We start from the raw sequence: 14,575 nt of genomic DNA on the forward strand, positions 1-14,575 counted from the left end.
TGTACCCCCTCCCAGTTTAATTCACAATCCAGGTAAGAGGTGGGCACTGGGCATTTTCAAAGCTCCCCCAGCTGGTTCTAACACCAAGTCAGGACTGAGAATCACGCTCCTTGAAGAATACACAATGAGAGTGAGCGTCCACTTGCCCTTGGCGTTGATAAGAGGCAGGGATCGATTAGTGATAGATTTTGAATGCCTTTATGGCTTTGTTAATGGTAACCAGGGTGTTTACAAGTTTAGTCTTACTGGGCAGTGCTGGGCGCTTGAGCCTACAGCCCGATCTTACAGTGTCCAAATCAGGCTCGCCAAGGCCAGGTTGTGTGTGATTGTGTGGTGTCGGAGCATATATGTGTGGTGTCTACAGGGGTGTGCATGTGGGTGTGGGAGAATGTGTACACATGCATGTGCATGTTCACGCCAGGTCTTCAAGCTCATGTGTGGGGTGTACCTGTGCATGTGTAGACTTGGATCCACTGTGCTTTCAGGCAAAGCAGTTAGGAATCTGAGTTGGCCCCCCCCCTGACCTTCCAGAGGCCAAAGCTGTATCCACACTGTGGAAAGATCTAGAAACCTCAGTAGAGTCCCTCCATGGTCTGAGGCCCTTGCCACATTTCCATTTCCTTCCTAACTTTTTGAGGCTGTGGAGAAAGGGGCTGGTCAGCATAAGCAGGAAGGTGGCTAGAGCAGCTCCCAGCTTAGCAGACAGAGCCCAGAGCCCCAGAGGTGCTGTGGTTGAGATCAGGACCCTGGAAAGGAGAACCTTCCCGGGGGGGGGGGGAGAGTCAGGTTCCTGCTGCCCCCTTTGTGGGAGCAGTTCAAGTCAGGAATGTTGCCTTCGCAGCTTGGACTCCACATTTCAAGCCTATGGGGTATTTGGCCGACCACCTGGCCTCTCTGAGCCTCAGTTTCCTCAGCTGTGAAACTATGTCCAGGTTATGAGGCAGCTGGAGCCAGACCCTCCCGCTTGGGCACAGCCTGCGTTGCATACCCTTCTGAAATAGTTCCCTGGGTCCTGGTTCAGCAGGATGCTCTTTGTAGCAGTGCAGGAGGGGAGCTGGGAGAGCTAAGAAAGCAGGTGGAGGTGGGAGTGTTCCTTGGACTGTACAGAGGAAGAGACCCCAATCCAGAAGTGCAGCCCCATGCTCACTGCTCTGAATCCGAATCTCCCAGGCCTCATCCTGTGGCTCATTGCGGGGACAGCTGTGGTTAAGGCCTTCCCTGGCCTGGGCATCACGCCCTCCTCCACCCGGTCCTCTCCCCTCCCCTGGATTCTGCGCCTGGGATATGCCTGGGGCAGGGGGTGGGGGTGGGCAGGAGTCTCCAGACCTTTGGCCGACCCGGCTCAGCCCCACAGCGGTCAGGACATCCCACTGGGACTAGTACCATCGGGAGCCAGGGACCACCCTCAGAGTGAGTTGTTTTGAAAGGCAGGGAGCATGTGGTTATTCAGACTGGAGTTCAAGTTCCACCACTGGGCATGTGACTTCCTCCCGGAGCCTCAGTCTCCTCACCTGAAACCAGAGGATGACTCAGGCATCCCAAACCGAAACCAAACCCACTGCCGTCGAGTCCATGCCAAGCGGCCCTATAAGACGGGGTAGAACTGCCCCTGTGGGTTTGTCTCCGAGGCTGTAATGCTTTACGGGAGTAGAAAGCCTCGTCTTTCTCCTGCAGCGCGACGGGCGTTTCCAAACTGCCGATTGTGTCGTTAGCAGCCCGACAGGTCCCTGTGTCATCGGGGCTCCTTACTACCAGCACTCCTCGGGGACACTGCGAGCCCAGCTCCAGACCACCGCAGTGAAGGCGGACCTCACCACGAAAAGCAAGTCTCTCGGGAATCTTTTGGCTTCGCCGCTGCAGAGAAAAGTAATGCTGACCTGTGTGGGTCCTGTAGTCCACAGTGTGCATAACATTACAAAACGTTTGAAATGGGGTGAGAGCTACCGGCTGGAGACACGGACGCACAGAAGAGCGCATGTTATTGGAAACGCGATACCAGCAGGCTTGCTCAATGCTGGTATCACCACCTTTGATTGGAAACAAACCCAACCCAAACGCATTATTCTGTGGATCGCAATAAGCAGGGTATACCAGTACCCCCTGCTGCCTCCCAGGGTTATGATGTTGATCAGTACAGTGAGGTCTGAGAAGTTTCCGGATGTTTATGACCCTCCCTCAGTGCTAGCTCTAGCATGATTTGTGCAGATCGAGGACAACACAACAGTCGCACCATCTACCATGGGTTGACGGCAGACGCACTGTGTGGACGAGTCCAGTGCTTGGGAGAACTGCTGCCTGGCACTCGCCCCACAGGGCATGGGCGCGGGCTCAGGCTCAGGCTGGGGCTCGGGCGTGGGCTGTGCTTTAAGGTCGATTCCCACAGGACCATCCAAGGCCTGAGGATTTGCCTTCAACACCATTGCATTGGCTCACTCTCGATAAAGGATTTACATGCTTTGGTAGCAAAAATGATAAATTAATTGGCGGCAGAGCTGAGTGCCCTGCAGCTGCTGCTTCAGGCCTTGGCTGAGGTGGGAATGGGCCGGGATCCCTGCGAGTCCAGTGAGGTTCTGAGAAGAGCAGGGAGGAATCCTAGGGGTACCCTCCCCAGGCGGCTGTGCAAAACCAGATGCAGGGGCCGGAGCTGACCCTGCCCTCCTGCCGCACAAGACTGTGCCCTTTGCACTCCCTCAGGGGTTTGTCCAGTGCTGACCTGCTCCAAGCTCTGCCAGCACACACACATGCAAACACACCCGCCCAAAGACACTTCACACACACACACACACACACACAGACATCCCCCCACAGACACACACACCTTCCCTTACAGACTCAGACACCCGCACATCCCCACACACTCCAACACATCCTCCACAGACACACATAGAGACACATGGACACACACACACACACAGGCACAGAGTCCGGCTCTGGCCACCATCTGTACGACCTGTGCCTTTGGCCTCAGCTGTGAAACAGGTGCAGGAAGACTCTAGTTAACTAGATCACTGAGGGTCAAATAACTCGGTGTGGGATTATGGCCTCCCCTCCCCCGTCCCTTCCTGCTGTCTGCACCTTGCTCGAGAGTGGCAGGGGAAAGGAGGGGTCGTGCAACTTGAAACATTCATTCTTTTGTGCCTCGTTAGCAACTGCTGGGGGAGCCCGGCAGAGCTGCCCGGGAGGTTGACACAGACAGCTGACATGAAGCCCCGGGATTATCTGCGGATTTACGTGATCCTTGCTCCCTCATTAGCATGGAGGATTGAAGAGGGGAGAGTGTGACGTAGTGGAGGCTGCAGGTGATCGAGGATATGAGGGGATTATCTTTCCCTGGCGCCCCTTCACTCCCTCCTGCAGATGTACTGTGTGCTCGCTGTGGCGGATTCCCTCGGGGAAAGGGCTACATCTCTGCCCTGAGTTATGTCCAAATGGGAAAAGCAACCATCTGTCCATCCATTCGGTACCTATGATTGAGCTCCGACTACATGCTGGGTGCCGTGAAGGTGGCACAGTTGGTTCCACATTGGCCTGCTAACTGCGAGGTCAGCGGTTCAAACCCACCAGCCACTCCAAAGGAGAAAGATGAGGCTGTGCGCTCCCATAAAGATATACAGTCTCAGCAACTCGTAAAGAGTAGCCCTCTTCTGTCCGATAGTCACTCGGAGTCAGGATGGACTCAGGGGCAGGGGAGTCTCATGATGATGATTGTTGAATGTAGACCTTGCTCACCAGTGGGGGAGGGGGGGTTGACAATAAAGAGGAAGGTCATAACAAGAAGATTATCACAGACCGTGGTGAGTTCATGAAGTGGGAAGCCTGGAGAGGGTCTGGGTAGCAGCCTTTGAAGGGAAGATGCTGGAGAAAAGCTGGGGAGGGCGAGGAAGCTGCAAGAAGAACATTCTAGGCGAGGGAATGACTGACACGTGTCAAAGACTGGAAGCAGAGGGCCTGGTGGGCCCTTGGTCTCAATCAAGGCAGGTGAGGGAGAGAGAGAGCGTCTGGAGGTGGAGAGAGAGGACAGGGTCTCCTCCCTGGCCAGGAGATGGGGACTGATTGCCTGTGTTCACCCAAAAAGGGGTCTTTTTAAAGTATTGAAAAGCAAGGATGTTTCTTAGAGGACTAAGGTGCATCTTATCCAAGCCACAGTGTTTTCAATGGTCTCACCAGCGTGTGAAAGCTTGACATTCAGTAAGAAAGATCCAAGAAGAATGGATGCGTTGGAATTGTGGTGCTGCCGAAGAATCTTGAAGGCCCCCGGGACTGCCGGAAGAACAAACAGCTCTGTGTTGGAAGCAGTACAGTCAGAATGCTCCTTAGAGGCAAGGACAGCGAGACTTCATCTCATGGACCGTGGACATGTTGTCAGGAGAGACCATTCCCTGGAAAAGGACCTCATGCTTGGTGCAGTAGAAGGGCAGCAGTAAAGAGGAAGGCCCTCGACTAGATGGACGGGCACAGAGGCTGCCCCAGTGGGCTCGGACATAAGAACAATTGTGAGGCTGGCACAGGGCCAGGTGGTGTTTCGTTCCATCTTATAGAGGGTTCTTATGAACCGATTTGATGGCGCCTGACAGCAACATGGCGACATTACTCACTTGCCGCAAACAGCCATTGGAAGATGAGTTGATGAAAAGATATGCTCTTGCTATACACTGGAACTCCACAACAAAGATGAGTGAACTGTTGATTCAGCCAGCAGCCCGGCCGATTCCCAAATGCATCGTATGGAACGGAAGAGACCAGTCTTCCAGAGTTACTTACTGTACAATTCCACTCATGAGACACTCTGGAAAGGGCACTCTGCCAATGTTTAACATGCTCTGCTGCTAACTGAGGAGCCCTGGTGACCTTGTGCTTATGGGTTGGGCTGCTAACTGCATGGTTAGCAGTTCAGACACCATTTGCTCCTCCATTGAAGCATGATGAGACTCTACATAAAGATGTAGTCTTGTCATTGGACCTCGACTCAAGTCCTCCCTCAATGCAAGAACACTTTGTTCTATTAAACTGGCATTCCATGATACTCACCTTCCCGATACGATTGCAGAAGACAAAGTGGGCGCATAAGCAAATGTGGTGAAGAAAGTTGATGGTGCCCGGCTATCAAAAGATATAGCATCTGAGGTTTTAACGGCCTGAAGATAAATAAGTGGCCATCTAGCTGAGAAGCAATAAAGCTCACATGGAAGAAGCACACCAGCCTGTGTGATCATGAGGTCTCAATGGGATCAGGTATCAGTCATCAAAGACCCAGAACAAAAAATCATATCAATGTGAAGGGTGTGGGGTGTGGAGTGGAAACTCAAAGCCCATCTGTAGACATTTGGGCATCCCTTTACAGAAGGGTCACAAGGAAGAGACAAGCCAGTCAGGGTGCAGTACAGCACTGATGAAATATATAACTTTCCCCTAGTTCTTTAATGCTTCCCCCACCTCCCAAGACTTCACTTCTACCTTACAAATCCGGCTAGACCAGAGCATGTACACTGCTACAGATAAGAGCTCACAACACAGGGAATCCAGGACAGATAAACCCCTCAGGACCAAGAATGAGATTAGAGATACCGGGAAGGGGAAAGTGAGGGGAGGAAGGGGAAACCAATCACAATGTTCTACATATAACCTCTTCCCAGGGGAATAGACGACAGAAAAGTGGGTGAAGGGAGACAGCGGTTGGTCTAACGCAGGGCGGGAGTGTGTGTGTGTGTGTGTGTGTGTGTGTGTGTGTGTGTGTGTGTGTTATAAATTATCAAGGGTGCATGAAGAAGGGAGGGTGGGGAGGGAGGAGAAAGTTAGGAGCTGATACGTGGGGAGGGAGGAGAAAGTTAGGAGCTGATACCAAGGGCTCAAGTAGAAAGAAAATGTTTTGAAAATGATGATGGTAACGTGCAAATGTGCTTGACACAATGGATGGATGTACGGATGCTGATAAGAGCTGGAAGAGCCCCCAATAAAATGCTTTAAAAAAAAAGATTTAGTCTTGGAAACCCATGGAGGCAGTTTCACCTTGTCCTACAGGGTCACTATGAGTTGGAATTGACTCAGTGAGTTTTTTTAGTTTGGCCGCTAATTGAAAATGTGGAGGGTTGAATTTGCCCTGAGGCACCTTGGAAGAAAGCCCTGGTGATCTACTTCCAAATAGCACCCATGGAAACCCCTGTGGTGCACAGCGCAGTTGCCATGAGTTGGGTCATGAGTTTGGGTGCGTTGGCTGGTTGGTTCTGGTTTTCTAGTGCACTTCTGGAGACCCTGGGGAGTGCAAGCAGTTACCTTCCGAAAGGTAACTCCCTCAGGTGACTTTGAAGATAGTTTTGTTTGCAAGGTCGCAGCCCTGAGCACTCGCTGGAGGGAGCCCTTCCACGCTGCACTTGGCTGCAACCCATGCGACCACCAGGAGCTACAACCAGTGTGGTGGCAGTGGGTTTGGTTTTATGGGTTAATCCAAGTCCCGGTTAGCTTTGCCAGGGCCCTCGGAAGTCCTAATAGCTGAGCAGTGACCTAGTGCTGCTATTACGGATCAAGTGGTAGCTTTAACAAACAGACGTATTCCGTCAGTGATCCGGAGGCTTGAAAGGTCCCAATTCAGGGTGCCCGCACTAGGGCAAAGCTTCCTTTCTCGGGAGGCTCTGGGGGACGACCCCTGTCTCCCTCCGCATCTGCAGGCCTAGCCTCCCTTAGGGATCTACGTGTGCCTTGCCATCTATCTTCCCCAGGGTCTAGGAGGTTCTCCCTGCAGGTGCCCTGGGTCTACCGGACATACTCTGCTCCCAGCTCTTCTTTCTTGGCACTACCGTGTTTCCCCGAGAATAAGACATACCCATAAAATCAGCCGTAGCTGGATTTCTAAACATTTACTCATATAAGCCATACCCCGAAAATACGACACAGTGGCAGGCGTGGCTCTGTAGCGCACCAGCGCATGGGTCACGAAGACGGGCAGCCCTTCTCATCAGCTGCTGTCTCGGAGGGGACCGGAGAAGTACGGGCAGCCCCATCCACAAGGTCGACTCCCCTGTCCGGTCCTGGTCGTTCTGTGCGAGCTGCAAGCTGAGGCAGAGAGGGAGACGTAGAAACTGAAAGTCCGTCTCCGCAGGATGCTCTGCTTTAGGGATTGTGTGTCCTCAGGGCGGAGAAATCACACTGTGGCTGCTGTTTGACTCAGCACTGTGGGTCGATGTTCCAGAAGAAGACGACTTCACTATATTGGAATAAATGTATATTGTTGTACCATACTTAATAAAAATAAGACATCCCCTGAAAATAAGCCATAGGGTTTCTTCTTGAGGAAAAATAAACATAAGACAGTGTCTTATTTTCAGGGAAACACGGTAGTAGATCCCCTTCTCGTTACTCGCTTCTTTCTCCTTGTATCTCTCGTCAGCAGTTCGGAACCACCAGCCGAGACAGTTCTAGTGTGTCCTATTGGGTGGCTCTGAGCCAGAATTGACGAGATGGCATTGAGTCTGGCTTCAAGAAGATAAGAAGGTGATGCAGGCCCTTCCTGGGGAAACGTCACTTGCACGGAATCAGGGCTGGCTTGAGGAAGGGAGAGAATACAAGGAAAGGTGATAGAAAAAACTCACGGCCATGGAGCTGATGCCGATTCATAGCAGCCCTACAGAACAGGGTAGAACTGCCCGGTGGTTTTCCGAGACTGTACAGCCTACCCTACTTGTGCCTCATTCACATCAAAAACACTCTAATCCTCTTTGAATGGGTCCCTGCCATTGAGTGAGTCACCTCCGCTCCAAGCGGCCCTCTAGAGGGTTTCTGAGGCTGTCAGTCTTTTCCGGTGGAAGCTGACGGCCTCAGTCTTTCTCGCAGTGAGCAGTGGGGAGGTTTGAACCTCCCTCCTTAGAGTTCCCAGCTCAGCACTTAACCCAGAGCCCAACCCTGCCTCATGAAGCCCTGGCGGTGCTGTGACCTACGTACTAGGCTGCTGACCTCAAGGGTGGCGAGGCACGCTCATCCCACGGAGAAAGATGAGGCTGTGATCCTGTGAAGATTTAGTGGCCAGACACCCAAAGGAGCAGTGTCCTTCTATCCTACAGAGCCAACTGGGTGGCAGTGAGGTGGGACCTGCCTCATTCCCCCGGGCAGGGAGGCTAGGGTTTATAGCACAGCACCCAGTTGAGGAGAATTCTATCAGGGCACACGGTGGAGGGCAGTCGCGCAACGCTGAGAACCGTGGCCTAGCCAAATTGACAAATTCTTTTTCAAGGGGGGTGGTATCAACCTGGGACCACCCCCCCAAGATGTCCTGTTCTTCATGGTCAAACCGAGTCCCAAACCAAAAGAGCTTGAGTCAGCGCAGGCAGGACATGGTGTGGGGCAAGTAGGTGTTCAAGGGAGACCTGAGTGCCCTGCAGTATAGGTAGTTCTTGGGCAGGATGCAGCCGGGAAGGGTAGAGGGAGGGATGCCCCAGGGCACCGGCCACCACCCTGGTCCCTTTGGAGGCCGGATGGATCCAAGCCCTAGCCTGATGGACTGGATGTGACCAGAGTGAGTACGGACCCCTGTCCTCACGTGGGCCACAGAGAGGGACCTGGAGGGGAGGACACTGATCCAGGGCCCAGTGTGATTCACTGGCAGCACGGGGCCGGGCCTGGCTCTCCTGACACCCATCTGAATCCGTTTGGGTCTCCTGAGGTGTCTGTCGCCATCTCATGACCCAGAGCGAGGACAGGCTGAGTCCTCCCCGCCTCATCGGGAGGGCCTCCAGCTGGCTGTGCCTGTGAGAAGCCTGATTCTGCCTCGTTCTCAGGGACCCAGGGCTTCCGACTGGTCTCACCTTGCTCTTTTGGGAAAGGCCTCAGGTAGCTAGTTTCCCAAGCCCTGACACGGCTGACTCCATCTCCACGGGCGTGACCTCCATGGAAAGGACTGACCCCTCTGGACAAAGTGGCTGATTTCCAGGGAAGCGGGAGTCACCGAAGTCACTTCCTCTGCTGGAAGTCATGGGGACCTGGCCCACGCTCTCACAAGACCTAGAAAGGCACTCCCTCCCTCTTACCACACCCCTGCAGAGAAGGGGACCTCATCTCCGTCCACGCTGTCCCTAGTTCACCCACTCCCACCATTTGGGACACTGATTGCTTCTCTTTCTGGAACAAGTCAGCCGGCTGCTGCTTTCAGAGCAAGCCAAGAGAAGGCCTTGATCGTGGTAGAATTCCCATCTTCCAGACAGGAGACCCAGGTTCAGTTCCCTGGCCCTCGGCCTGGAGGCTGGCATGTAAACATGCTGCTGCACAGGTTCCAGCCGCCCTTCCAGATGGACGAGGAAGAAAGGGCTGGCAATCTACTTCTAAAATAACCAGCCAGTGAAGACTCTATGGATCCCAAGGGTCTGACCAGCAACTGATTGCGGGCGTGGTGCAGGCCCCGGTAGTGTTTTGTGCCATTGTGGTGGGATCACCAGGAATCCAAGCCAACAGCACCAGGGGCCCACTGGAGTGAGTTTGTAGAATCTTGGGAAAAGGGCTTAGAAACTAAGTGGCTGGCACCCCTCCCCTGGAATCAAACGACGGGCCCACAGGAAATGCAAGGGCACAGCTGCTCTGGCATTGCTGGGGATGCCCTCAGCCCCAGCAGATCTCAGATGCCCGAGGACAGCCAAGCCAGTCACCACTGCCTGCCAGTGGAGAGGGCAGTGTGCGAGAACAATAGTCCTGTCCTCCTGTGCTGTGCCCGCATTCTGCCCTGGGTCAACACCTGCCCAAGGAGGTGACCTGGGCCAAGGTGGTGCCCGAGTGGGGCTTGATTCTACACTTCAGTAACTGAGCGACCGGCAGTGATCTCTTCCACTCAAGTCCAGGGACCCAGAAAGGACTGGTGCACAGCTGTGTCCCATCAGCACCAAAGGGAGAGTGTTTTGGCTCAGAGCTATGGATTACCAGCAGGCTCGTGACGCCTGCCAAAGGAGGTCAGCCGGCATGAGCCTGGGAGTCCACATCCGCCCCTGTCTACGCCCATGTCAAGTGGCCCGGGACAGCTGTGGCCCTCTGCTTTCACACGGGCAGCTTAGAGCTGTGTCCCATGCTCAATCACCCTTCCCATCATGGCGGCAGGACCCATGGTGGTTGGTGCATTACATGCTGGGTTAACTGCAAGGTCAGCCGTTCGAAATCACTGGCTGGTGTGAGGGAGAAAGATGGAGATTCTGATGCCCATCAGAGTCTCAGTCTCAGAAACCCATAGCAGGCAGTTCCTCTGTGTCGTAATAGGGTCACTCTGAATTGGAATCAACTCAGTGGCAGTGAGTGTGGGTCTTTGGTTTTTTCTTTTTCAAGGAAGAGGCTTCGACTGGGTGGGACAAACGTTAATGCATGTGGCTGCTGAAAGAAAAGCTGGAGAGTCGAATGGCACTCCATAGGCACTCGGAAGAAAGGCCTGGTATGACCGACCTCACTAGAAGGCTTATCGAGTGCAGTGCTGCCATGGCACACATGGGCTGCCCAGGAGGGGGTGTCCTCTCCATGGCAATGGGAAATGGGGTAACATTTAAAGGCAATCATCTCAGCTCCCCACTCTCATACCAGCCCTCCTCACAGTCATCATCTGCTGCACCCCAACACTCAAGGTTGGACCTTCAGGGTTCGAGCATCTCTGCCTTACTGTCAAGTTGAAATTGAAAGCAAACAAACATAACTTCCTAGTAAATAGTCGTACTCCTTATGTGTGACATTGGGCTACTGTTCTTACTATGTGCCTTCCAGTTGGCTCTGGCTCGCAGCCACCCCCTGTGACAGTCGAACTGCCCCCCCCATAGGGGTCCCGAGGCTGTAGCCTTTATGGTGTTGACAGCCAGGGTATTACCTTGAGGACTAAGGTGCACCTAACCCAAGCCGCATGTTGTCAGTTGCCTCGTCTGCCTGTGGAAGCTGGACAATGAGTGAGGAGACAGAAGAGGAATCGCCGCCTTGAGTGATGTGCTGGCGGGGGATGTGGGAGCTACCGTGGACTGCGAACACAGCAAACAGCCTGTCTTGGAAGAAGTACAGCCAGAACGCTCCTTGAAGGCTTCGTCTCGCAGCCTCTGGAGGGGTTGTCGAGAGAGACCAGTCTCTGGAGAAGGACATCATGTTTGGTGAAGTGGAGGGACAGCCCCGACCAGAAGACCTTTAACACCATGGATTGACACAGTGGCTGCAACAGTGGGCTCAAACCTAAGAGCAATTGTGAAGATGGCACAGGACTGGGCAGCGTTCTGTCCTGTTGCACACAGTTGCTGTGAGCCGGGACTGACTCAGTGGCCCCTGGCAACCATAACTATCTTTATGAGAGCAGATGCCAAGTCTCTGTTCCCCAGGGGCTCCGTGGGCGGGTTCCAAGCACCAGCACTTGGTTCAGCTGCCTGACACTGAGCCATGGTGTCACCAGGGCCCCTTGTGGGAGAAAGGAAGCGTCCTGAGGCACATCACCACACAGACGGGTGCAAGAGCATCACTCTGAGCAGAACGAGTTGGTCACAAAAGGACAAATACTGCTGGGATCTCACTTATATGAGATAAGCAGATACCATATATACTTGAGTGTAAGCTAACTCGAATATCAGCACCTAATTTTACCACAGAGACTGCATTGAAAATGTGCTGAAAAACTCAGCTTATACACGAGTATATACGGTAGAAGCTGAAGCTAATGAACAGATCTCAAGGCTGGAGGGAAGAGGGCATTGAGGTGGTCAGAGGTGGTGGCATGATCGGGAAAGGGAGGGTGAGGAGAACTACACAACTTGAAAAGTGTCGTCGGGATCTCGGAATTGCACATGGACAAATGACTGAATCTGTGTCTGTCGGCTTATGGGTACTTTGAACACAGTTTAAAGAAAGGGAGGGGGGCCATATGAACCCTATCTACTTGGGGCAGTTCTATCTACTGCCATCCAAGCTGCCTGCTTGGGGCCCTGGGACTTGTCCCCTGCCCCCTTCCTAACCTTCCAGAGAGCACCCACCACCAGGACCCTGGCTGCCTCCAGAAGTTCTCCCATGTCCAGACACACCTTCAACAAACAATTCCTCACATTCCTTCCCTCCCTCCCTCCCTCCCACCCTCCTTCCTCTTCCCACTTCTCATTAACCGTTTCCGGGCCCAGAGCCACCTGGGAGAGGCTGCGTTTCCATCTGCAGACTGCTGCCTTCAGGCTGGGCCGGGCTGGATCCTGTGTGATCTTGGCGCTCACTTATTTTCTTGGATGGTTCCCTCCCCAGGTCTCGCGGCCATCGAGTTGAGTCGGACCCATCGCAGTCCCCTAGAGCAGGACAGAGCTGCCCCTGTGGATTTCGAGACCCCTGGGCCCATAGTGGTGGTGGGTGGGACTGCGAACTGCAAGGTCCGCAGCTTGAAACTACAAGCTGCTCCTGGGGACAAAGATGGGGCTTTCTACTCTGGTAAAGAGTGACGGTGTTGGCCACTAACCAGGACAGTTCTACCCTGTCCTGCAGGTGAGTCCAGACCGACTGGATGGCAGTGAGTTCTTTCATTCCCTCTCATTTAAAATAGAAACAAATAGCTGCTTGTGTCACCGGTGGTGACAGGACCCCTTCCTGGGACCATCTCCTCTATCTCTGGCCATGGGGAAGGTGGCTCAGAATTGGCCTCCTTGGTCCTCCCTCTGGCTTGAGCCCACCTCCTGGGGACACTCATGGCTACCGAGTCCGTACTGACTCATGGTGACCCTATAGGACAGGGGAGAGCAGCCTCGGTGGGCTTCTGAGACTGTCGCTCTGGACGGGAATAAGAAGCCTCGCGTTTCCCCCAGGAGTGCCTAGTGGTGTCCAACTGCCGGCCTTGCCGCTGGCAACCCAAATGCGTCAGCATGACTCCACCAGGACTCCTCCCCGGGAAACCCAGAGGCAGGGTGTAGGCAGGGACCTCACCTGTTGATGGAGTCAGTCCCTGGGTAGGTGGTGGGATCAATTAATACTCTCTGCTGCTAACAGAAAGGTAGCACCTTGGATTCCACCCAGAGGCCCCTCAGAAGAAAGGCCTGGAGATCGATTTATGAAAAATCAGCCATTGAAAACCCCGTGGAGCCCAGTTCTACTCTGACACCCACAGGGTTTCTATGAGGCGGGGCCTGCTGGCATAGCTCAGCTTGCCCAGAGTGTCACCGTGCTGGTGGGGAAATCTTCCCAAAGCCCTCTGGGATGAGGTGCTGAGAACACAGAGAGGGGGGCAGCCCTGCAGGGGGGACCCCTCCTCTATTCCTTTCAAATTTGGGCCAAGGGATGTGGAGCCTGCCGGTGACACAGCAGCCATCGGCTGAGACTCGGGGGGGCCTCACTCAGCTCCAGCTGGGCCTGTCCCCTCTTTCCAGCCCCTGGAATGGTCCTGTAAATCTCCCATCTTAGTTTGCACCTTTAATCCCTGTGATTATAAATTGTAAATGACACCGCGCTACAGTTTATGGGTTTTTTGATCTAGAAGCCAGGCTTCCCTGGCTGCAAAGTAGGGTGGGAGGGCCAAGGGGAGCAGAAGGCGGTGGGGGCAGCAGCCTGGGGGAGCTGCATGCACCTCCCTGACCTGAGCCAGCCCACAGCTCCACCTCACCGGAGACCTCATGAGTCCCACCCAGAGGGTCAGGAGGGAGACCTGTGGGCCGAAGGAAAGGGTGGAGGCGCCTTTGCCGGGAGTGTGCACCTCCCCAGGTCGTCTCCTCCTCCCTTAGGACTTGACTGTGCCCCCTGCACTCCGCAAACTCTCTTCCGACATGGGCCTTCCTCTGGGCCTGCTGGCGGGCTCCCCGGCCTCACCCTCCCGCTGCAGGCACAGCCCTTGCAAGTCCAGCCACTTGGATTTCTGTCCCCATTTCCAGAGGGGCCAGGATCAGGGTTTCTGGAATGTGTGTGGGCTGGGCTGCGAGGCCACTGGGGTGGGGTCCGTGGGGCGCTTCTGGGTGGAGGAGGACCTGGGAAGTGTGTGCTCCGGGCCTGATTAATCTTGAGAGGAGGGGTGTCCTTGCCCGTCTAACCCCCTTGCTGTGTCCTTTCCTCAGCTTGTGATTGCCATCCCGTGGGTGCTGCTGGCAAGACCTGCAACCAGACCACAGGCCAGTGTCCCTGCAAGGACGGCGTGACGGGCATCACCTGCAACCGCTGTGCCAAAGGCTACCAGCAGAGCCGCTCCCCCATTGCCCCCTGCATAAGTATGTGCCCCTCCTCTTTCTCTGGCTGGAGAATGGGGCTGAACCCTTTCAGGATGCTTGTCCCCCGTGTCCCAGTGGCTGAGTGCTCGTCATTGTGGGTCAATGTCCAGTGCCTTTAAGGGGACCCCTGTGTGAGGGTGGGGTGGGTTGTGGAGCTATAGGGTCAGCAGAGCCAGCCTGTGCTAGCAAACCTCTGATCTCAGCCCAGGGTCACTTCCCAACTTCTGCCCTCACCCAGACCTTGGCCTGGCCCAGCCCAGGGGTTACTACTGCTGCTGCTGCCCAGCTCCCCACTGCCCCCAGCTGATCAGAGTGGGAAGGACGGGAACCCAGAGGCAGTGAGGGGAGCTGGACATGAGCTCCTGTGCTTGGCACCCACTCCCCAGGATACCACTTTGGAAGACTCCGGGGGACCCTTGAGTCAATAG

The 14,575-nt window shown here is 54.5% G+C and overlaps 1 protein-coding gene across 1 annotated transcript in view; it reads left to right on the forward strand.

Annotated features, from left to right (window-relative positions):
- Positions 1–14,575, forward strand: part of NTN1 (netrin 1) — a 213,657-nt gene that overhangs the window by 146,292 nt on the left and 52,790 nt on the right. Inside the window, exon 4 of the mRNA XM_075560918.1 lies at positions 13,998–14,147. Within this exon, the coding sequence (XP_075417033.1) occupies positions 13,998–14,147 (150 nt within the window). The remainder of the gene's footprint in view (positions 1–13,997; positions 14,148–14,575) is intronic.

Source organism: Tenrec ecaudatus, chromosome 10, assembly GCF_050624435.1.
Source record: "Tenrec ecaudatus isolate mTenEca1 chromosome 10, mTenEca1.hap1, whole genome shotgun sequence".
Lineage (NCBI taxonomy): Eukaryota > Metazoa > Chordata > Mammalia > Afrosoricida > Tenrecidae > Tenrec > Tenrec ecaudatus.